General features: G+C 43.6%; 2 protein-coding genes across 6 annotated transcripts in view; one reads left to right on the forward strand and one right to left on the reverse strand.

Annotated features, from left to right (window-relative positions):
* SLC6A4 (solute carrier family 6 member 4) overlaps positions 1–4,083 on the forward strand; it is a 46,207-nt gene extending 42,124 nt beyond the window's left edge. For all 5 annotated transcript variants that reach the window (XM_061604722.1, XM_061604723.1, XM_061604720.1 and 2 more), the window contains 2 exons: positions 931–1,098; positions 1,973–4,083. In XM_061604722.1, coding sequence (XP_061460706.1) covers positions 931–1,098; positions 1,973–2,047 — 243 coding nt within the window. In that variant the 3' untranslated portion in view covers positions 2,048–4,083. The remainder of the gene's footprint in view (positions 1–930; positions 1,099–1,972) is intronic.
* A 2,976-nt stretch (positions 4,084–7,059) lies between these two features.
* NSRP1 (nuclear speckle splicing regulatory protein 1) overlaps positions 7,060–23,405 on the reverse strand; it is a 34,062-nt gene continuing 17,716 nt past the window's right edge. Inside the window, exons 3-7 of the mRNA XM_061605050.1 lie at positions 19,760–19,816; positions 13,585–13,716; positions 12,423–12,630; positions 11,095–11,203; positions 7,060–8,607 (exon numbers count right to left, since the gene is read on the reverse strand). Of these exons, the coding sequence (XP_061461034.1) occupies positions 7,680–8,607; positions 11,095–11,203; positions 12,423–12,630; positions 13,585–13,716; positions 19,760–19,816 (1,434 nt within the window). The 3' untranslated portion in view covers positions 7,060–7,679. The remainder of the gene's footprint in view (positions 8,608–11,094; positions 11,204–12,422; positions 12,631–13,584; positions 13,717–19,759; positions 19,817–23,405) is intronic.

The raw sequence follows: 23,405 nt of genomic DNA on the forward strand, positions 1-23,405 counted from the left end.
CCATTCTACATACAGAAGCTGACCAGACTGGCTCTTGAATCTAACTTTAACACTGCGACGGGACAGCATCCTCCGTTGCATCTGAGGGCAGCAGGCTAGCTCTGCCGTCTGAACACCTTGCTATTGTTTCCTCTCCCAGCTTTAAGACCGGAGGCAGCCACCTCACTCTGCCTAACGGCAGGGACGGCGGCAATTACACATGAAGAAAGGTTTGGTCACAGGGAACACCACGCCCACTGCCATCAGGGAGATACCTTTGCAGTATTCTGTTCAGCACCTGCTAAACCCTTTTTTGTTTAGGCAAGTTTACCAGACATTTTATTTTATTTATTTTATTATTAAATTTATTAGTCGCCCATTTGGCTGGTTGTCCAGCCACTCTGGGCGACGTACAAGATAAAACAGTACATAAACAGTTAAAATTTTTAAAAAACAGTAAAAACTAATCTGAAACATGTGAAAGCTGGTGTGTTTTAATCTGTAATTTTAGCTGATACTAATTATATTTTGAATTTTTTTTAAAAAAATCCTTGCTTTTATCTTTGACTTGTATTGATACTTTTTTTTAAACCGCTTAAGAGGTTTTATTTACAGTTAAGCAGTATAAAAACTTTGTAAAATAAACAGAGAGAGAAAGTAGTTTTTATTCTTGGTAATATTATTTTATATATATATATGCTTGTAGTTTATATCATTGTAAGCCACCATCCAGAAAAGAGGCATATATAAATATCTTAAAATAAAACAAAACGACACCTGTTCTCTACAACCCATCCTCCAGTTCCTCCCCTATGCTTCTTTGACCTACAGCTCTGATTTGTGCTACTTTTTTTGCACCCAATCCCAAAATAACATTATTATCCTGTCTCACAGTGGGGATGCTTCTCGGCCAGAGACCTAGTGAATTAAATACATTTGGCTTTTCTCCAGTTTATCATTTGCAGCATCATGTCCAGCCCCCCAGAGCTCCGCCTCTTCAACTACACTTATCCTTACTGGACCATGGTTTTGGGTTACTGTATCGGGACGTCGTCCTTCATTTGCATTCCTGCCTACATGGTTTATCGGTTGGCAACTACTCCAGGAACACTTAAAGAGGTAGGTGGCAAACAGGTCTGTGCAGTTCAAGAAAATTGGGGGGGGGGTAGGGGTGGGAGGAGCCAAAATGTATATGCTTTTCTTTCTCATCCTCATTTGACGAAGTGGATGAACCACCACACCACTCTCAAGCAACAGAGTGATTTGTCACTGTGCTTCTCCCTCAGAGGAGGAGGTCATCCTGAGACAGGTTACTTTTCCAATTGATCCATCACGGCAATGTTTTAATAGCTCTCATTTTAAAGTGTCTGCTTTATATTTGTCATGTTTGTTGCTGTTTAATTTGCTTTACTGCACTTTTGATTTTTGGCTCAACTTTGAAATGAAATGAAGTTTGAAATGAAATGAAATTTGAATGTCATCCTGAGAACAGCTTAATTGGGCAGCTGATAAAATTTAATACATTAAAAAAAAGAAATCCTAAAGGCAGGGTCATGTCAGTCAACACTTCTATTGGAGGAGACAACCCCCACCCAGTTCTAATCCTGCTTGCTCCACAACAACAGGGAAGTTCTGGAGATTCCACTCCTCTTTTTTGCTTTAAAGCAGAGGTGGAAAACCTTTTTCAGCCTGGTCAATTAACTTCAACAGGTCTGCTTTAAATAAAACTTAGTTGGATACAACCACAGGGTAAATAAAATAGCTGAACCAACCTAGAAAATCCAGTTGGGTGTATTAAGAGGCTTGGTTCACTGCACCACTTATCTGGAGCTACTTGCTCTGTGAGCCCCTCTTCTGATGTCTTCTGTGAAGCACCTTTAGGAGGGGAACCCTGGGATAGACTCTTGGCCCACCCCTTCCTTCCGGCTCTGTTGTCCCACCTGTCATGTGTCCTGCTATCTCACTAACACACGCTCTTTCTCTTCCTCCACAGCGTATTCTAAAAAGCATTACTCCAGAAACAGCCACAGAGATTCCCTTTGGTGACATCCGTATGAATGCTGTCTAAATAGCTGTTGGTGGGAGTTGGAGAGGTGGGTGCGGGAAGGGTGACACTAGCTCCCTGCCCCTCTTGTTGCTTTTAAGTTCTTTCCCCAAAAGAACTGAAGTTCCACCAAGAAGCGCGTTTGTGATGGAGACAGAAGCGTGGTGACAAAAGGGTAGGCCTCCAAATGTTTTAAACTGAAGACTGGCTGCACTCCCTGGCACCAGACTCTATTCTGAGTTCATTTTACTGCACTGGCTTTGTTTTGGAAACATGAGGACGCGCAAGCATGAATGAGTATTCACAACTCCATACAAGGGCAGGGGGCTGTGTGAATGCATGCATGGTTTACTCAAGCCTCTTGTCAGAGCAACTGTCGCGATTTAGGATTATATTTAGACCCATCTGTCTGTGCCAGCACACCTGTTATCACTCTCAATGTGACCCTCTGTGTAGACCCTGTTGTATTTGCTTCTAAGGACCTCACTGTTTTTGACGAAGCTGAAGAAATGCAGGAACTCGTCCAGTCCTGCTAGCCACATCTTACCAAATTAATATACAGAGTTTCCTGGATTGAATGTCCACCTCAAACCCCTACGAGAGAGGCGTTACCAAAAAGCCCTCTTCAAGAGTTCAGCTTACAGAGCTGCAGCTTTTGCAGCATTATACCACTATGAGACTTTCTGGGGAGAGAGGAAAGGAAATTAAATGTTGCTGTAAAAGCAGGGGCAAGAGTGGAGCCAATAGCTATCCCCAGAAAAATGGCATGTTAGAGGAGACAGGAAGATCATTCTCCCTGATGAGTTACCTATATGCAGGGATTATTTGGTGTCTTTCTTTTAATGAGAGGAGGAGCATTCAACCTCCACCTGCAGTCTGAAGTTGGAGCCCTGCAAGAGCCGCATCACATGATCCTGCTAATCATGTACCTCAGTCCTAAGAAAGGGCTCAACCTCAGTGGAGGTGGTGAAGTCACCCAGTGGCGACTATGTGAATCCTTTAAACAAGTGCCAGCCATTGAATGAGTTGCCTGTTCTCCACTTCCTGTCACAAGACATTTCAGAAGACTGCAAGGGCCCAGCCTACCACAACATGTTGGCATCCAAATGTACATGGGGGTTCACCCCTTGCATCACTCCCCAGCTCTTCACCTGACCACCACTCCAGGCGCAAGTGTCGAGTGCATCCATCCTTTCTACTCATTTGATTGTGCACCGGGGAGATGTTACTTACAAGGCTAAGTGTCACATCCACATGGTGCTTGTTGCAGCAGGCTGATGCATTCGTGCAGAATGCCCTTCCATAGCCCAGCGTAGCCACACAGAGAAATAATTCTTCAGGAGTGTCTTAATTTGTGTTTTCTTTTTTCTTAATGGGGTGGGCATAGAGCCATTTTGCAGTTTTATGCAACCACTCCATGGGAGCTCTGCATCAGGGGACAGATGGCAAGTGACGAATGAGGCTCTCAAAAGCCTCTTTTATGAGCACTAAACTGCAAACCGACAACACTGATAGGACCACTAAATTGGTGTGTGTATTTCTATTACAAAAAAACTAACAATGGTGTAACTAGTTGGCTGACTGGGCTACACTGAACACATACAATGCTGATATTCCAATTTACTAGGCCCTCTGACAAATGCTGCTGTTCTGAACACACTTATCTATGGAGCTGTTAAGTATGCCAAAGCAAATAGTATGAAATCAATTTCTGGTACATGAACATAACCCAATGAAAGTTTCTGCTGCACAGGCCACATTACATGGAATGGGAAATGTGCAAGAGGCTGGTTTGGAAACTAACTTAGGCTACTACTACCCTTTCTGTATGAACTGGGACTGTGTTTACCTTTTGGTATGGAGAAATTAAAACTGGAGTTTTATTTTACAAAACTAAAGTATTCCTCGCTTAACTTGTATATAATGCAACTATATTAATTTATGCTACTGCTTTAGTTATATTTAATGTCCCCAGCTGGATTGTAAGTCATCAGTATGTGCCTTGCGATGTAAACTGTTACTGTAATAAATTTAGTATCACAATAAAATGGCAGTTGTATCCCCCTATGTCTGGTGGGGAATAATTTATTAAAATTGATTCCTGGTAAGAGGACTTGTTCATCAAAACATATTGGAGTGATATAAATCAAGAATAGCAAACACACTCCAGGTGTTGCTGGACTACAGTTCCCATCATCTCCAGCCTTTGCCCTTGTTGGCACAGGCTGATGGGAGTTGGAGTCCAACAACTTCTGTAGGGCCATATATTGCTGATCCCTGCCTTATTAGGTTCTGTTATTTTAGGCAAGTGCTATTTTAGGCTGCATTAACAGAAGTATAGTTTCCAAACTGCATAAAGTATTGGTCCCCTTCTATTCAGCACTGGTTAGGCCTCATCTTGAATACTGCGTCCCTCTCTGAACATTGCACTTTATGAAGGATGGAGACAAACTGGAACAGGTTCAGAGGACGACGACAAGGATGATCAGGGGACTGGAAACAAAGCCCTACGAGGAGAGACTGAAAGAACTGGGCATGTTTAGCCTTGAGAAGAGAAGACTGAGAAAAGAGAGGATAGCACTCTTCAAGCACTTGAAAGGCTGTCACACAGAGGAGGGCAGGGATCTCTTCTCAATCGTTCCAGAGTGCAGGACACAGAATAATGGGCTGAAGTCACAGGAAGCCAGATTTTGGGTGAACCTCAGGAAAAACTTCCTGTTAAGAGTGGTACAACAGTGGAACCAATGAGCTAGGGAGGTAATGGGCTCTCCAACACTGAAGGCCTTCAATAGGCAGCTGTCGGGTCTGCTTTAATTTGGATTCCTGCACTGAGCAGAGGGTTGGACATGATGGCTTTATAGGCCCCTTCCAACTCTACTATCCTATGCTTCTAGTATGATGAGAGAGTGAGAAACCCCTTTTCTATCCACTGGTAAGCTTTGCTCACAGGGGAGCTGATCCAGCCCCAAGATCATTTTAGTTGCCCTTTTCTGAACGTTTTCCAGCTGTACAATATCCATTTTGATGTCAGGCAACCAGAACTGTATATAGTATTCCATGTGTAGTCTAACTATAGATTTGTATAATGGCATTATATCAGCAGTTTTATTTTCAATTCCTTTCCTAATTATATGTAGTGTGGGATTTGCCTTTTTCACAGCTTCCACACACTGGGTCATCTTCGTCAACTTATCCACTACAACTCCAAGGTCAGACCCACGAGCATATATATGAGAACTTAGATTTTTTTGCCCCGACACGCATCATTCTGTGTTTGTTTACACTGAATTGCATTTGCCATTTTACCACCCATTCACTTAGTTTGGAGAGGCCCTTTTGGAACTCTGCAATCCCTTTGTGTTTTAACAACCCTGAACAGTTTAGTATTATCAGCCAATTTTCCTACCTCACTGCTCACCCAAAGTTTAAATCATTTATGAACAAGTTAAAAAGCATTGGTCCCAATACTAAGCCTTTGGGGGGGATTCCATTTTCTACATCCCTGTAATGGGAGAACTGTCCATTTATTCCTAATCTGTTTCCTGTTTCTCAACCAGTTCCTGATCCACAAGAGGACCTCTCCTCTTATTCCATGACTGCTACGCTTACTCAGGAGTCTTTGGTGACGTACCTTGTCGAAAGCTTTTTGAAAGCCCAAGTATATTATGTCCACTGAATCATCTCTATCTATATGCTTGTCAACACTCAAAGAACTCTAATAGGTTAGTGAAACAGAACTTACCCTTGCAGAAGCCATGCTGGTTCCACTTCAGCAAGGCTTGTTCTTCTATGTGCTTGATTATTTTACCTTTTCACAATGCTTTCTACCAGTTTTCCAGGAACAGCTGTTGAGCTAATCGACCTGTAATTTCTAGGATCCCCTTTTTTTAAAAAAAACCCTGTCTTCTTCCTGCTCTTTAATCAGTTACTGACCACATAAAACAATTGCTTGTTGTTTTGGATAAATGGATGACCCCAGAAGTATAGGTGTCCTCCCGCCTCACAATCATGTTTAAATTTGCTATGAAATTATGCTGGAAAGTGGGAGAACTCAACTGCATTTTAGCAGACTCACTTCAATTGTAAGATGGTTTGCCTTTTTAAAAAGTTTAGGGAATAAATGCCCCAAGTAAAAAAGTGAAGAGGTAGAAAAAGTTTATTGGTGTCTAAGACACTTTAAGGACAACTAAGAAGTGGTGTTTGCCCAAAACTAAATCAAAAGACAATCCTGTGATGTTATTCGTGACACAACCCTTGTTGTTTCCCTCCTTAAAAACTTAAAAGTCGCAGTCATCAGAATTCTTTAAGATTATCCACAAAGGGGAAAGAGAGAGAGCACACTCACAAAGCAGTAGGAAAGCACATTTCTATTTCTGGAGTTGGCAAAGGCACCACCTCTACTGTCTCCATAACAGCAGCAAGATACAAACCGCCTTCCCAGTGACTTCCCAGGGCACAGGATGAAAAACACAAGATGCTCCATAGCAAAAGGCTTTTAAAAAATTAAAACGTAATTCAGCAAGATAAACATCAGCACATGATACTTGAAAAGCCCCAAAATCTGCAATGTAGGGCTGCAGCACCTTATTGGAGCCCTTTAACCCACAAACCAATTTCTCAAGCTACAGCCAATGTAGTGAAGATAACAATAGTGGTCTGATTTTTTCCCCCTTGAAACTTCAAACTTCCAAAATAATTTGGTACTGGTGCAGCCACTGTTAGAAGAGGAGGTTACCAGGAGGTGAGGTAAGAAGGAACAGTGTTTCCAAGTGTTTGTTGAAATTATATTATAAAAACATTCTCTCTGCCAGAGTTCTCACTTGCCAAGCTTAGAGGCAGGACTGTCATTTATGGGAGCTTCATAAAGCCTTGGGGTCTCTAACACACAGGGCCTGATTCAACAGCCTGCATGTAAGGAAGCTCCTTGCCAGGGACATGACTGGTACTGCTGACTCTCTCTAGTATAAGTTGGTTTATCATGCTTGAAGGGCAGGACTAAGATCTAGCATGGATACAAAACAGAGCCAAGCACAGCATAAAATTCACCCACTTTGTTTTATTTCAGTGTTTCTGTACAGCAGAAATAATAAAACCCGAAACAAAAACTCCCAACAAAACAATAAGCATTTCTGCTGCTGGGCTGACTTATCATCCTCATCAAATACGATTTTCATGCTTTCCTTCCCCTATTACTCTTGGCTGGGCTGTATGGTCTGGAGCAGGGACGGGGACTCTATGGCCCTCCAAAGGTTGCTGGGCTCCAATCCTCAGCAGCCAGCAGGGCTGACGGAAGTTGTAGCACAGCAACAGCTGGAGGGCCATAGGCTCCCCATGCCTACTCTAAAGGAAACCTCTGTGAGGCGATTATCATGCAAAGGCTGGAGCTAATTGCATTCAAACAACACAAGAGTGTAGACAGGGACTGAGGTACACAAGGTCAGTGTAAACAGACCCAAATCAAGCTATCCACTCTATGTCCAGAAGTCAGACTTCTCTATCCATTATCCTGCAGAGAAGGGCACTCTTTTTAAGGCCCTCTAGATATGAGCCGCCTGGGACTACTTCCACTCCAACGTGCAGTTAATTTCCTGCTGCCCTGGTATTCCCACCAGCAGCGAGCACACGTCACCTCCAGAGATGCCCCTCCTGAAACGAACTAGTCCTCTTCTTTTTCTATGTAAGACTTGGTGCCTACGCGTGCCATCTGCCGAGCCAGGTAGCGGTCCCTTGCTGACATGACTGTCTCCTCGTTGCTACGCTTTGCAAATTTGCTCTGGCTCTCTAGAGGTTTCTCCGCCTGCTCTGTTCCCTCCCCTGAAGTCTTGTGTTTCAACTCTGGCAGTCTCTCAGAGTTGGGCGAGTTTTCTCCCTCCACCTCACTTTCCTGGGTCCGATGGCGATCTTTTGCCAAGGACCCAGGGCTGCTGCTTTTCCTCTCTCGCTGCTCCTCCTCCTCCACCTCTTTATCTTCCCTTGTCCCTTTGTCCTTTTCCCTATCCCTGTGCCGGCCTTTGTTGCTTATCTGCCTTTCTTTCTCTTGCTGTTCCCACTCTGAGTACTTGTCCTCTCTGACTCTCTGCTTCCTCAAGTCTCTATCATAATCGTCCCTCTCTTTCCTGTCTTTTCTCCTCTGCCTCTCATCCCGCCTCCTGTAATGATCGTGTCGAGAACGCTCCTCTTTCTCGTGGTCTTTGTGTCTTCTCTCACGTTCCTTTTCCCTGTGCTCCCCACTTTTCTCCTTTCTGCCTCCACCCTCCTCTTCCTCTGGAGGGCCTGCAGGCACCTTTGGCTGGCGGGTTCTCTCCTCGCTGGATGACCTCGAGTCCCTTCGGCTCTTGTGATGCCTGGAACTCTCCCCACTACGGCTGGAGTGGCCTTGCCTGGTCTCCTTCTCGTCACCAGCTTTGCTGCTTGTGTGAATGTTAGTGCTGTTCTCCTCATCGCTAGTATCCATTTCCAAGTCACTGTCTGCATCTGGGTTATCTTCTGCTTTTAGAGGAATGTCAGGTCTCATCCTCTCATTTGGGCTTTTGCTCACTTGTTTGCAGTCACTGGAATTCCCACTGAGTTCTTCTTCCTTTATCCTAGATTTTTTTTTAAAGACACAAAATAGAATTCACTCCCTACAAACTCAGAATAATCCTGAGCCACATCTGATCTTCCAAAGCACATGCCCACATTTATAAGAAAACAGCATTTTTATGTTGGCTGGAATGCACAGAAAACTGCAGGTTTGCTGTATTTTTTTCACACCTTTGATTTCATAAAACAGAATCCCCATGTTCTGAGACAGCATAACTCCTCAGAATAACAGATGGTGGGGACAGAGATGGCCATCATTTTCATGCCGTTTGGGAGCTTTCAAAGCAATTGGCCGGCTGCCATTGGAAATGAACATAGTGTCACTGAAATATATGGAGTGCATGGCTAAATAGTCGTCTCTTAATCAGAACCTGTGTATCAAAAGATCAACTCCTGATTTGTGTTAAACTGAGGTGTCTCTGGTTGGAGGTGGCATCTGACAAATCCCACTCTGGTGTGAACTCCTTTTGCCCAGTGGAATTGATGGGCACAACAAGTAATGGTAACTGCCACTGCTCTTTGTGACAAATGGTTGTCAAAGCTGTTGGCATATAAGGCTGTATTTGCCATCACCTGTTTTCCTGCCATCTGTAGCTGAATGCACTACAAACAATTTGTTCTGTCCATGTTATGTGAACTGATCACATGCAGCTGAGTTCTGACCCGATGATCCATCTAACCATTTGCATGCTCTGACCAGCAGAAAGAGAGAGTGTTTTAACTTCAGTGAATATGAAGATTTTGGATTTCCCCCAAATTAGCAGTGAGCATGCAACGAGTATTTTTCAATATTACTGAATCAAGATCTGCAAGATTTTCCATTTACCAGAATAGGAAGATACTTCCTTCTAAAGGACAACTGAACTGTTACAAACTAAAACCCTCCACAGAGGAAAAAGAACGATGATCCAGTCTTTAGTGGCAAATACACTCCGAATGCCTCAAGGATAGTATCTGTATCACTGTTAGACACTAGTAGTTTGCTATTCGGTGCAGCCTTACAAAACTTTTTTCTATACATCAATTCAGAAGATATTCCTCTTTTGTCAGGATAATGCAGAAAAAGAAGATCTGGGAGTACATTTTTTAGCTATCTAACTCTGATAGGACTACGGAAATTACAATGTTTCAAGTCTGGTGGTGGTGGTTAACAAGGAGGCCAACTTTTAAGGTTACAATACACACCCTTGATTTCACTAAAATTCCCTGTCCAGGCAATCCAAATTCTTCACCTGGAAAAGCAAAATTCTGCTACTTGTAAATATCAACTGGCCAAAGGGTTATGTAATTTCTCACACTTTGCATAATTCTTTCTGCATTTTTTCCTATTTTGTAAAATGTATTCTGTTTTTGCTAATCATGGGAGGGGCAAAGGCACCAGAGCTCCACCTTATCCAACTACCTCTCTGGTATCTAATATTTCAGCAGGATAGGTTGCCCACATACTTTCAAGCGTACGTTTGCAACCATAAAGGCTAGATTTTTTAAAAAATGAATGTTAAGGTTTTCAGGAAACCGAATTCTGTGGACATTTTTCCATTCTGCAGAATCATAGCATACTCAAAGCCCAAAGAATTCTTAGAAATTAGCAGTGCATCAAACAAACCTGAATGACGCATTTATTCAGCTGAAAAATGACTGCACTGTGGTGTTTCATGGTTATTTTTCACTTATGACTCTTCCAGTATAATGAACCCACCTTGCAAACTAAGAGTTGGCTTTGGCTAAGGGAACACAAAGTCAGCCTGAGTGCAGAAGCATACACACAGACTGTTAGGGAACATATAAGGCAACGTGCTAGGATATGAACATTTTTAAAGTCAGCTTTCTTCTAAAATGCATTAAGGACTCAAGCCCTGCATATGTATGAATAAGCTTCTCCCTTTCTTTAAAAACCTCATTCATTTGCTTTTCCATCAAAAAAGGTACCCAAGGTGACGCATAGTAATGAAACACTTAAGAACAGCTGAAATAAAGAGAGCACCAAATGAACAATATAAACAGATGCAAACAGCAATAAACATGGTCACACCTAACGAAAAATGTGTGAGAAAACGGAGCCTGCTGGGCCTCTCTGATAACATCCCAAAGCCACGGCGCCACCCTGGTGAAAGATACTTGCTTAATCCCCCTTATATGTTCTTGCTGAAGGGTCATTTTGCAGGCCACAGGTGGCTCCTCACTAGACACGCTACACTCACATCGCAGCATCTGAAGAAAAGCCCTTCTTCATATAAGCAGATAGAGGGAAGAAGCACCTAGCTGACCTCACCCAAGTGTGGAGTTAAAGGTCAAAGCTGATCAAGTCCTGAGCGATGGTTATAAAACACCAGATAAGCATGCACTCGCTGGCTGGTACAAAACTCTCCATCCTTAGTTGAGGCTTGCCAATTTGGACTCTGCTCTGGCTCCTTCCAGATCACTGCAATCCAGGCAATGCTGGCACTACAACCAGAGGAGAACCTGGTTTTTCTGCATTTCAAGCTTACCTGGCCTCCCGAAGACTGCATTTGGGCATCTCCTCTTCCCCCACTGCCTGGTTTAGTAGGTGCCTATAAAAGCCACTGAGATCCTTCTGCTTGGTCACATCCAAGCATGCTAAAAAAGGAGAAAAGAGACACAGAACTGCTAATAAGCAAAACGTCTAGTTCAGGACCCAACTGAAGGCAGGGATCAGCCTTCCTGGGCCACCATTCCAAACTGCTACACCTACATAAGGCTGTGCAGTACCCGTTATTAGCTACCAACTGGCCGCCCAAACAGCCCGTGGATTATTCCCAGCTGGTCTTCTACAACCTTCAGCCACCAGCCTTCAGAATGAGCTTGCAGGGCTCTTCTGGTGTTCTGTTATTAACTTCTTACACTGATATCAGGGAATGTCTTGGATAGAGGAAGGCAGGAATTATTACTGTGTATTACTTCATAGTGTTGGTGGGGAGATATCAGGAACAAAGCAGCTAAGGGTGTACCCACATTTGCTACTTGTATTAAGAGGCTATGGGGGGACGATGCCTCCTAGAATGGAGGAGGGGCAGCAGGAGACTGGGCTTGTGAGCTTCATGAAGTGCCCTCCCTATCTTTTCTGCGGTGTACAGGCAGCTGCTTTTTTCTGCTCAAAGTGACATGAAGGGAGCATTCTGGAAATCTGTGGTGGTAATCTAGCTGCTGACTACTAATCTGGCTGGTATACATACATTTACAGTCCAAATAAGAAACCCAACATGGCAACTCTAACACACACACACACACACACACACACACACACACACACACACACACACACACACACACACACACCCCTCTACCTTGTGCTGTGAAAAGGGGATGTCAGTGCCACGCAGCAGTTAGTGCTTTAAAGGAGGAAGATCTCCCTATGAACCCGTGAATTTGCCTTAAGCCTTCAGGTGCAGGGGAATCTTTGGCCCTCTGGATGTTGCTGAAGTACAAGTCCCTTCAGCCCCAGCCAGCATAGCCAATGGCCAGGGATGATGATGGGAACTGTAGTTCAGCAACGTCTGAAGAGCTAAAGGCTCCCTACATGGGTGTTAAGCAAACCTCCCCCTCCCTTTGCCCCCAGCCTACCTCACAAGAGTATCCCAAGCCAGTGAAACAGAACTGGAAACAAACTGGGCAAACAGTTCCCGTCTTGCCACCTGCTCCCAGAGACATTGTGTACAGGAACAACAGCCACCTGCCAGTTAACACCTGCTTAAAACTAATTTAGGCCAGCGTGTGTTCACAGAGTCTGACAATCCAGCCCCCAGCACCCATGAGAGCAATTTTCTGCCCCGCCCCTGAAAGCAGCCATCTTCCTCACCCTCGACAGCTGCCTCCCTCCTCTCCCTTTCCTCCTCTTCGGCTCTTTCTTGCAGTTTTTTCTTGTAGGCCGATGTCACAAAGGCTTCTTTGTCATCAAATGCATCCCCTTCCATTTCACGTTCTTTCTGAATCTTCTTCTCCATTCGCTTTTCCTGCTCCTTCTTTCTTAGCTCGGCTGCCTTGAGTATATTTTGGATGTACTTGGGCTGCAGAGACAAACAGCAATGAAGAAATGGAAGGAGATCATGTAATCTGTGGCAGATAAACAGGAGGTCCTGGGAGTATTTGCAGGATACATTCTGCAGCAGTTAATGCTGTTGTCACCAGTACTACGGCAAAGATCTTAAGCAGAAGCACACAAATTCTGGCTAGCCTCTCTAGTCAGGCAAAATCTGTGCTTGCCACCAATTCTACTTGTAACGGTACACTTAAATCCGGAGCTCCAAGTTGGGGACTCACTCATCCCCATCATGCTGAGCCTCTTCCAAGATTTAGTGCAAGGTCAGGGAGATTCCCTGTCGTTTTCCAGAAAGATGACATCTGGCTACTTCCTCAGCCTTTCCAAAATCAACACAAGGCCTGGGAGAGTTCCCACACTTGGAGAGGCTCAGCATGACAGACTCTAGAGAAGGGTGAGTGAGAGCTGGGGAGCACATTTGTGGACTTGTGATGCTGAGGGATAAAAGCAACTTTCCCCCCAGCACTCCAAACAAAACCCACAGGAAAGGGACAGCGTGATGCACTGAATTTAGACTTGGATCTGTGAGACTCAAATCCTTATCTCCATCATGGGATCACTGCCCAGGTTTACACAAGGTATTAGCTCTCAGTGCCCCATGTCTGAAACAGGAATACAGATCTGTCCCACAGGGTGGTCATGAGGGTTAATTTAAGAGTTTATACAACGTGTAAGAATAAAAAGTGCTATGTGAATGATAAATAACAACAGCAGATCCCTCTTTTCCTAAATTTTCATGATGTGTGATCCATAGCAAGTGTTAACCTTAAACTCACTCTGCATAAGGCATTTCCCTTCCCCTCAGCAGTCCCACATCCCTCTGCTTCTTCCCACCACCCACAGCTGTAGGTCTTTATAGCCCAAAATCACCCCTAGTTGTGGAGATACAAGACAAACATCATACTCATTTCCAGGTATGGACCTTTTTTTCCCCTTTCCCTGCAAGTGAATTGTTATGACTTTCTGCCTTCTTTTGCTGGATGTCATCATAAATATTGTCATATTCGTACACTGTAGAGTCTTCCGCCAGCGCTCTCTGGATCTCAAGCTTGGTCTTTAAAAGGAAGGAAAGAAAGGTCGCAGCATTTTCATTAGAATCTTCCAGGAAGCTAGTCCAGCAATGTGTTATCTATAATTATCTCAGTTAAGACAGAAGCTACAAACAAGAGCATTTTATTAAAAACATTTAGGGAGTTAGTGTAGCCTTCCAAATTGTTATATAAGCGCAGTCTTCTCCTTCTTGTTGCCAAGCCTCTACTTCCAAAGACCTGAGCTGCTTCTCCACCCCTCACTACTCCATTCTGGAAGCTTGTCCCAGACCTTTGAAGCCAAATGGCAGCCCCCATAGTGCTGTGCTGTGTTTGTCCTAGTGGAAAAGCAGCACAGCACTATGTTGACTGCATTCTGAGCGCTCTCTCTGATTTCTGCCCCCCCCCCCCAAAAAAAACAGAGAGAGAGAGAGAGAGAGATTCACGATCTCCAGGCTGGATATAACGCTAAGCCAGAGATCATTGTTTTGTTGCTCCTGCTAATGCTAGGAGGAGAAGAATAAACAACAGTAAGGGTCCTTAGACAACAATAACAAGATCCAAAATATAAGAATGGTACTGTGTTGTATCAAAGTGCATGTATAACTGTAACTAATTCAATAATTATATAATGAAACTAAGAACATGTAGTATTTATCAGAAGACGGAACACCAGTTGAAGACCCCGTTTTTATATTTTGGGTCTTGTTATTGTTTTCCCTGCGCACACTAGAAGATGGGCAAAATGGGAGCAATCTTCATGCTCATAGTAATCCACTTTGCCTCCCTAGCTGAGGTGGCGCTATGAGGACTATATGACTGCAACACTGAAGCATGCGCACATTTTTACGCACACACAAGCAAGGTCTGTAGGCTTCTCCTCTCTCTTGAAGCAAACCCTGTTGTGAGTCTAAGTAAACTTTACCGCCTAGCCCTGGGGAGAAACTGGGTGAGCATCCCCTTCCCCACAGACAACTGGGCGGGGGGGAATACATGGCTCTGCTAGATGGCAGCTACAACGATATTATTTCACATATTTATCATAAACTGCAGACCACCTTCTGTTTGTGTAACTCAACCATTTTACAACCATTTTTCTTGACTCCATGCCTGTTGTCCCTCCACCATAATTTAGCCAAGTATGGCATGAAGGTAAATACTGGACAAGTTTCTACTGAATACTCTAACAAGCTTTTGTCTTCTCATAGTATTAAGACTTCCATTCTGAAACACAAGTTGTGTAACAAAACTCATTCAATAAAGGAATCCTATGTCTGATGTCAGAGAAGGAATTTGCCTCTCCTGTTGTTTTTTTACTGTGTGGATGCTAAATTAGTCTCTATGTTTTATTGTGCGTTGTAAATTATAACCAAAACTATGGCAACCTGCAACAAGGTTTGCAGTCGGGTTGTTTTTCTGTAACAGCATGGGCATAACCAAAAAGAAACCCAAGAAAAACAGACTTGTATAAAAGTTGAACCATCTGTTATGCAAACCAAGTCATGAAAACTAAATATTCAAGCTTTGATATAAAGTTCCAAATCTAGTGCCAAGAGGACAGGGACTGATGTGTAAATTTATAAGTATGAATCACATCAAATAATCCCAATAATTCATTTACACGTCACATCGAGATCATTGCAAGGGATATAAAAATGCTATGATGAAAAGAGCTACCCTCTGCTCCTCCTCCAAACCCCCCCCCTAACTCTTGCTGCCAACAGCTAGGTGAAATAGACTGCTTGACAGCTCAATAAGAAAACCGTTAACCCTCCCAGGTACTGACATTAACTTACTACTACTAAACATTTGCATTAGTGTAAGAAAGCCTTGTAAATAGGCCTACAAAGGTTACTAGCCTGCAATTCTTTTTTTTTTACTACTGCCTGCTAAGAGAGAAGTAGCCCACGTGTCCATGTTGGCCACAGAGGAAAGGAAACCCCTCCTCTATGGCTAGCATGGAAGTGCAGGTTGCTAGTCTCCTGGCTGACTAGTAAAAATATGCTTCCTATCAAGCAGATTGGGGGAGGAGAGATGGAGTGGTTCCCTCCCCTTTAAGGATGACCGCCAACTGACACTTTGTTTCAGTTTGACCCTGCCTGCAGGAGGAGTTAACCCATTCCTGTATGCTCCACGACCCACTGACCAAGGAAATATGCTGCCTATCAAGCAGATTGGGGGAGGAGAGATGGAGTCATCCATCCCCCCCTCCACCAGTCTGCTCACTCACCTGTATGGAATACCTGGTGGCCTAGGGTTCCAAGCAAGTTCTTAAATATACGGTTGGGTGTAAGCAAAATTTAGGTTGCTAGGTAGGATGCTGAAAGCCAGGACCTCCAAGATGGCTTTCTCTGAAATGCTACCGGTTCCACGCGCAGGACCAGCCAGACAGGCCCAGCTTCGCAGTCTCAATGCGTGGATGAGACGATGGGTGTCGGGTGGAAGGGTTTGGATTTGTTAGGCACTGGGGAACATTTTGGGACAAGACGGGCCTGTACAAAAGGGACGGGCTCCACTTGAACCAGAATGGAACCAGACTGCTGGCACTTAAAATTAAAAAGGTGGCAGAGCAGCTTTTAAACTGACTGAGGGGGGAAACCCGACAGGAGCTGAGAAAGGTCCGGTTCGGAATAAACCTCCCCCCTGGGATAAAAACCAAAGAAATGATGAAATTTTAAAAGGGGTAGGACTAGAAGTAGGCATTGTGAGAGCAGGGGCACAGGATATCAATTCAGAAGAGCAAAATTACCACAGGCCTAACCACAAGTGCCAAAGACACTTGAAGAGAGACACTGCTTACAAGTGCCTGTACGCTAATGCTAGGAGCCTGCGAACCAAGATGGGAGAACTGGAGTGCTTGGTCTTAGAGGAGAGCATTGATATAGTGAGCATAACGGAGACCTGGTGGAATGGAGAAAACCAGTGGGATACGGTTATCCCTGCATATAAACTATATCGGAAGGACAGGGAAGGACGTATTGGTGGCGGAGTCGCTCTATACGTGAAAGAAGGCATTGAATCCAGCAAGCTCGAAACCCCAAAAGAGGCAGACTCCTCCACAGAATCGTTGTGGGTGGTGATACCATGCCCCAGGAGGGACTTAATACTGGGAACGATCTATCGTCCCCCTGATCAAAATGCTCAGGGAGACCTTGAGATGAGATATGAAATTGAGGAAGCATCCAAACTAGGAAAGGTGGTAGTAATGGGTGACTTCAACTACCCGGACATAGACTGGCTGCATATGTGTTCCAGTCATGACAAAGAAGCAAAGTTTCTAGATATTCTAAATGACTATTCCCTAGATCAGTTGGTCATGGAACCGACCAGAGGGACGGCAACCCTGGACTTAATCCTCAGTGGGGACCGGGACCTGGTGCGAGATGTAAGTGTTGTTGAACCGATTGGGAGCAGTGACCACAGTGCTATTAAATTAAACATACATGTAACTGGCCAATTGCCAAGAAAATCCAACACGGTCACATTTGACTTCAAAAGAGGAAACTTCACAAAAATGAGGGGATTGGTAAAAAGAAAGCTGAAAAACAAAGTCCAGAGGGTCACATCAGTCGAAAATGCTTGGAAGTTGTTTAAAAACACTATATTAGAAGCTCAACTGGAGTGCATACCGCAGATCAGAAAAGGTACCGCCAGGGCCAAGAAGATGCCAGCATGGTTAACGAGCAAAGTCAAGGAAGCTCTTAGAGGCAAAAAGTCTTCCTTCAGAAAATGGAAGTCTTGTCCGAATGAAGAAAATAAAAAAGAACACAAACTCTGGCAAAAGAAATGCAAGAAGACAATAAGAGATGCTAAAAAAGAATTTGAGGAGCACATTGCTAAGAACATAAAAACCAACAACAAAAAATTCTATAAATACATTCAAAGCAGGAGACCATCTAGGGAGACGATTGGACCCTTGGATGATAAGGGAGTCAAAGGTGTACTAAAGAACGATAAGGAGATTGCAGAGAAGCTCAATGAATTCTTTGCATCTGTCTTCACAGTGGAAGATATAGGGCAGATCCCTGAACCTGAACTAACATTTGCAGGAAGGGATTCTGAGGAACTGAGACAAATAGTGGTAACGAGAGAGGAAGTTCTAAGCTTAACGGACAATATAAAAACTGACAAATCACCGGGCCCGGATGGCATCCACCCGAGAGTTCTCAAAGAACTCAAAGGTGAAATTGCTGATCTGCTAACTAAAATATGTAACTTGTCCCTTGGGTCCTCCTCCGTGCCTGAGGACTGGAAAGTGGCAAATGTAACGCCAATCTTCAAAAAGGGATCCAGAGGGGATCCCGGAAATTACAGGCCAGTTAGCTTAACTTCTGTCCCTGGAAAACTGGTAGAAAGTATTATTAAAGCTAGATTAACTAAGCACATAGAAGAACAAGCCTTGCTGAAGCAGAGCCAGCATGGCTTCTGCAAGGGAAAGTCCTGTCTCAGTAACCTATTAGAATTCTTTGAGAGTGTCAACAAGCATATAGATAGAGGTGATCCAGTGGACATAGTGTACTTAGACTTTCAAAAAGCGTTTGACAAGGTACCTCACCAAAGGCTTCTGAGGAAGCTTAGCAGTCATGGAATAAGAGGAGAGGTCCTCTTGTGGATAAGGAATTGGTTAAGAAGCAGAAAGCAGAGAGTAGGAATAAATGGACAGTTCTCCCAATGGAGGGCTGTAGAAAGTGGAGTCCCTCAAGGATCGGTATTGGGACCTGTACTTTTCAACTTGTTCATTAATGACCTAGAATTAGGAGTGAGCAGTGAAGTGGCCAAGTTTGGTGATGACACTAAATTGTTCAGGGTTGTTAAAACAAAAAGGGATTGCGAAGAGCTCCAAAAAGACCTCTCCAAACTGAGTGAACGGGCAGAAAAATGGCAAATGCAATTCAATATAAACGAGTGTAAAATTATGCATATTGGAGCAAAAAATCTGAATTTCACATATACGCTCATGGGGTCTGAACTGGCGGTGACCGACCAGGAGAGAGACCTCGGGGTTGTAGTGGACAGCACGATGAAAATGTCGACCCAGTGTGCGGCAGCTGTGAAAAAGGCAAATTCCATGCTAGCGATAATTAGGAAAGGTATTGAAAATAAAACAGCCGATATCATAATGCCATTGTATAAAGCTATGGTGCGGCCGCATTTGGAATACTGTGTACAGTTCTGGTCGCCTCATCTCAAAAAGGATATTATAGAGTTGGAAAAGGTTCAGAAGAGGGCAACCAGAATGATCAAGGGGATGGAGCGACTCCCTTACGAGGAAAGGTTGCAGCATTTGGGGCTTTTTAGTTTAGAGAAAAGGCGGGTCAGAGGAGACATGATAGAAGTGTATAAAATTATGCATGGCATTGAGAAAGTGGATGGAGAAAAGTTCTTCTCCCTCTCTCATAATACTAGAACTCGTGGACATTCAAAGAAGCTGAATGTTGGAAGATTCAGGACAGACAAAAGGAAGTACTTCTTTACTCAGCGCATAGTTAAACTATGGAATTTGCTCCCACAAGATGCAGTAATGGCCACCAGCTTGGATGGCTTGAAAAGAAGATTAGACAAATTCATGGAGGACAGGGCTATCAATGGCTACTAGCTGTGATGGCTGTGCTCTGCCACCCTAGTCAGAGGCAGCATGCTTCTGAAAACCAGTTGCTGGAAGCCTCAGGAGGGGAGAGTGTTCTTGCACTCGGGTCCTGCTTGCGGGCTTCCCCCAGGCACCTGGTTGGCCACTGTGAGAACAGGATGCTGGACTAGATGGGCCACTGGCCTGATCCAGCAGGCTCTTCTTATGTTCTTATGTTCTTAAGACACTAGAATAACATAAATGCACAATGGAGGAAAGTGAGATTTTGAGACAGTGTGCACTGTCTTGGCTACTGGCAGCACTCTATTTATACGGTATGCTCTTCAGGACAGGGATTTATCTTTTTTGCTTATTTACAGAGCAAATTCCCATATTAATTTAGTATTACAACCACCATCATGTGGTTTGTGTAGCAAGACAAGAAATCGGGAAGCAAGGTACATAGATACACACCAACACACATACGCATTATGCCAACTTACTTGTTTCATTGCTTGCTTTTTCAAGGCTTCCCGTTGAAGGCTCTCGCCCACTGAAGACTGTAAAAGAAATATTTACCAAATTAAGTTACATATAAAAATGGCATCCTTGTTTGTTATAACCCACAATAGTTTTAAAAATAAATAAGCCTGCAGTTCTAAGAACGCTTTCCTGGGAGGACACCCTACTCAGTACAGAGAGACCAACTTCTGATATGTGACTGCAATGGAGGCCACTATCAGTATATTTTGAAAACAGTCACAAAGCAAATAAATAATGAAAAGGAGAGTCATCAACAGAGAAGCACCATACTTTGCATCTACAGAAATGAAATTACCAACAACAATAATTGAAACAGCTGGATATTAACCGGTCACAGAAATTAACCCATATCACATCTTCTTTGTCCATATAGTATTGAGAAGAGTTATGTGGTTAACACTGCAATCTGAAGTGCACACACATTCATTCATTACTTTATTTGTATACTGCTTCATACTTGAAAAGAAGCCTCTAAGCCGTTTAGTGTTGTAAAATGAAATCAAAACAAAATTACATATTTAAAACAATACAAAAAGTTTAAAAGCAACCATCTTAAACAAAAGAAACCATTGTTAAACATCTTAATAAACATCATAAAAACAAAATCACACATCTAAGACAATACAAAACTTTTTTTAAAAAAATTAGTGTAACCTAAAATAACTAACATAAATAAATCATAATCACTACTAACAGATTAAAACACAAATATTCCAGGGAGACAAACAACCCCACCCACCAAACACGAGTGTGTGTGTGTACAGGTAGCAGCATCGCTCCCAGTTCTGCTACCACCCAAACTTATGCTCTCACCAAAAGGTAGGGCAACACCACCCACTCCCCACTCCTGGAGATCCCTCCTCTCAGCAGAGAGCACCCACAGTCATTCCACCCCCACACAACACCCATAACAACAGGGGGTAACATCATCATCCTGAGGATAATGAACAGTTACATACCAGGTCCCAGTAAAGACAGTGAGGTATAAGAATAACCATGCTTGGGGTCAGGAAGTTGCCTCACCCCGAGTCAGACCATTGGCCATCTAGACCAGCACTGTCTACAAGGACTCACAGAGGCTCTCCAAGGTTTCAGGCAGAGAGTGTTTCCTCACCCTTCCTTCATCCTTTTCCTAATGCTTATTCCCTCTTCCGTCCTGGTCAGCCTCTGTCAGTGAGCTTCCTCTTCACCTGACAGCTGAACTATATTTACAGTGATGCAGAGAAAGTTCCATCAGCTTATGGTTTTGAACAGGTAAGTGCATCAGTTGGGACAGGGCAGTGGGACGCTGTAACTGGAACAGCATGGCCTTAGCTCATCCTTCCCCAATCTGCTGCTCTCCAGATATTTCAGACTACAAACCATTTGGACTACGTGACTATTAGCCATGCTAACTGGGGCTAATGGAACTTGTACCCCAGAAGGCCCCAGACTGTTGAAGGCTGACTTGGGGGAATGAGTATGATGTAATTGCTGCTTACTTATGCTGACATTGTTGCTTACAGTTTAAAGCAAAATCTTTGTTTTCAAACTGTGGCCCCCTTTGTTCACCACCATACTGTATTATTATCATGTAGGTACATTGCTACAACAAAATAAGGTAAATCAACAGCTGCAGAAGACATCTGTCCTCTCTGAGAAGACTAGATACAGGATAGATCCTTCCTGTGGATTGCCATAGCTGCTGCAGGCGTTGCACAGGGCTGCAACTTCATGCGGAAGTCCTGGGCTGCCATTGGGGCCCAGACAGCACCTATCAGCTCTAACTTAGTTAATTGTCTCAGCCTGTTCTAAAGATGCAAAGAGCAACTCAGTAACCACAAGGTGCTATATTGTAAGCAGGACACCACACACTCACACAACACTTCCAAAACATGCTATGTGGGTAAAACAGCAGTGCACTAAGAAAACAGAGTATTAATAACGGCAATAGAGGCAGCAACCCTGCTAACTTAGTACAGAATGCAGTTTCCTGATTCTCAGTAAAGTGAAGCACACCAGATCTCTTCACATATCCTAATTCTACACAGGTCTGTAAATCCCTGTGTTTGCTGAACAGATGTTAACTACAAAGACCATTGCTAAACTTGTTTATAGAGCATTAGTGATCAAATATTCCTTCTCCTCCACCACCACCAGGTGACAGAGCAACGTGAAAAATATCTTTTTTAACATTTGGCAGCTGCAGTAGTTTTCCAATCCTGCCGTGACTCATACTGAACATCAGGTTTTCTTACAAGTGGAAGAACTTTTGTCACCAGCACTTCATAACACTAAAAAAAAAAGTAAATGGAAAACTAGCAGCAGGTAATCTTTTTAAAAATTTTATATTGATGTCCAAGTGGGCTGAAGAAAGCTGACTCACCATGACACCCACTACAAATTCAACCTGAGTTGCTGTCAAGGCTTTGAGTATCAATTTGCTCTTGCAAAAGTGCCATTTGCCTTGTTTTTCCTTATGCTAACACAGAACTGTCAACAACAAAGGTTCTCTAGGTTTTCAATTGCACTCCATGGCTCTCAAGTATGCCGTCTTCCCACCTCCTTGGAGCAACAAGCAAATGTTTCAACAAATCTTTGAAGTTAATTTGTTGTGGTTCTGAATCCAAGACCGCTTGCCTGAGGCTTTGCAACAGGAAGTGGTAATGAGGGAGGGCAAATTGTGTGCCCCATCAGAGGTCGTCTACTGCCAAATACCAAGTGCTGTAAAAAAGTGGGGGGAAGGGATCTTGCTTCAGTTATCGCTTCTGTCATAAGAACATAAGAAGAGCCTGCTGGATCAGGCCAGAGGCCCATCTAGTCAAGCATCCTGTTCTCACAGTGGCCAACCAGGTGCCCCACTGGGAATCCCGCAAGCACAACCTGAGCACAAGAGCACTCTCCCCACCGTGATTTCCAGCAACTGATATCCAGAAGCATACTGCCTCCAACTGTGGAGGCACAGCATAGCCATCATGGCTAGTAGTCATGAATTTGTCGAATCCTCTTTTAAAGCCATCCAAGTTGGTGGCCATCACTGCCTCCTCTGGGAGCGAGTTCCAGAGCTTAACTCTGCACTGTGTGAAAAAGTACTTTCTTTTATCGGTCCTGAATCTTCCAGCATTAAGCTTCATTGGATGTCAATGAGGTCTTGCGTCATGAGGGAGAAAAACTCTCTATTCGCTCTCTCCATGCCATGCATACTTTATAAACCTCTATCATGTTGCCTCTGACTCACCTTTTCCCTAAACTAAAAAGCCCCAATTGCTGCAACCTTTCCCATTCTGGTCGCCTTTTTCTGAACCTTTTCCAATTCTACAATATCCTTTTTGAACTGAGGCAACCAGAACTTTACACAGTATTCCAAATGTGGTCACACCACAGGTTTGTATAATGGCATTATGATATCAGCAGTTTTATTTTCAGTGTCTTTCCTAATGATCCCTAGCATGGAATTTGCCTTTCTCACGACTGCCACACCCTGGGTCGACATCTTCATTGAGCTATACGCTACAACCTCAAGTTCTCATCCCTGGTCAGTTACTGCCAGTTCAGACCCCATGAGCATATAGGTGAAAATAAGATTATTTGCCACAACATGCATCACATTACACTTGTTAATATTAA

The sequence above is a fragment of the Rhineura floridana genome, chromosome 21 (genome assembly GCF_030035675.1).
Source record: "Rhineura floridana isolate rRhiFlo1 chromosome 21, rRhiFlo1.hap2, whole genome shotgun sequence".
NCBI classification, from domain to species: domain Eukaryota; kingdom Metazoa; phylum Chordata; class Lepidosauria; order Squamata; family Rhineuridae; genus Rhineura; species Rhineura floridana.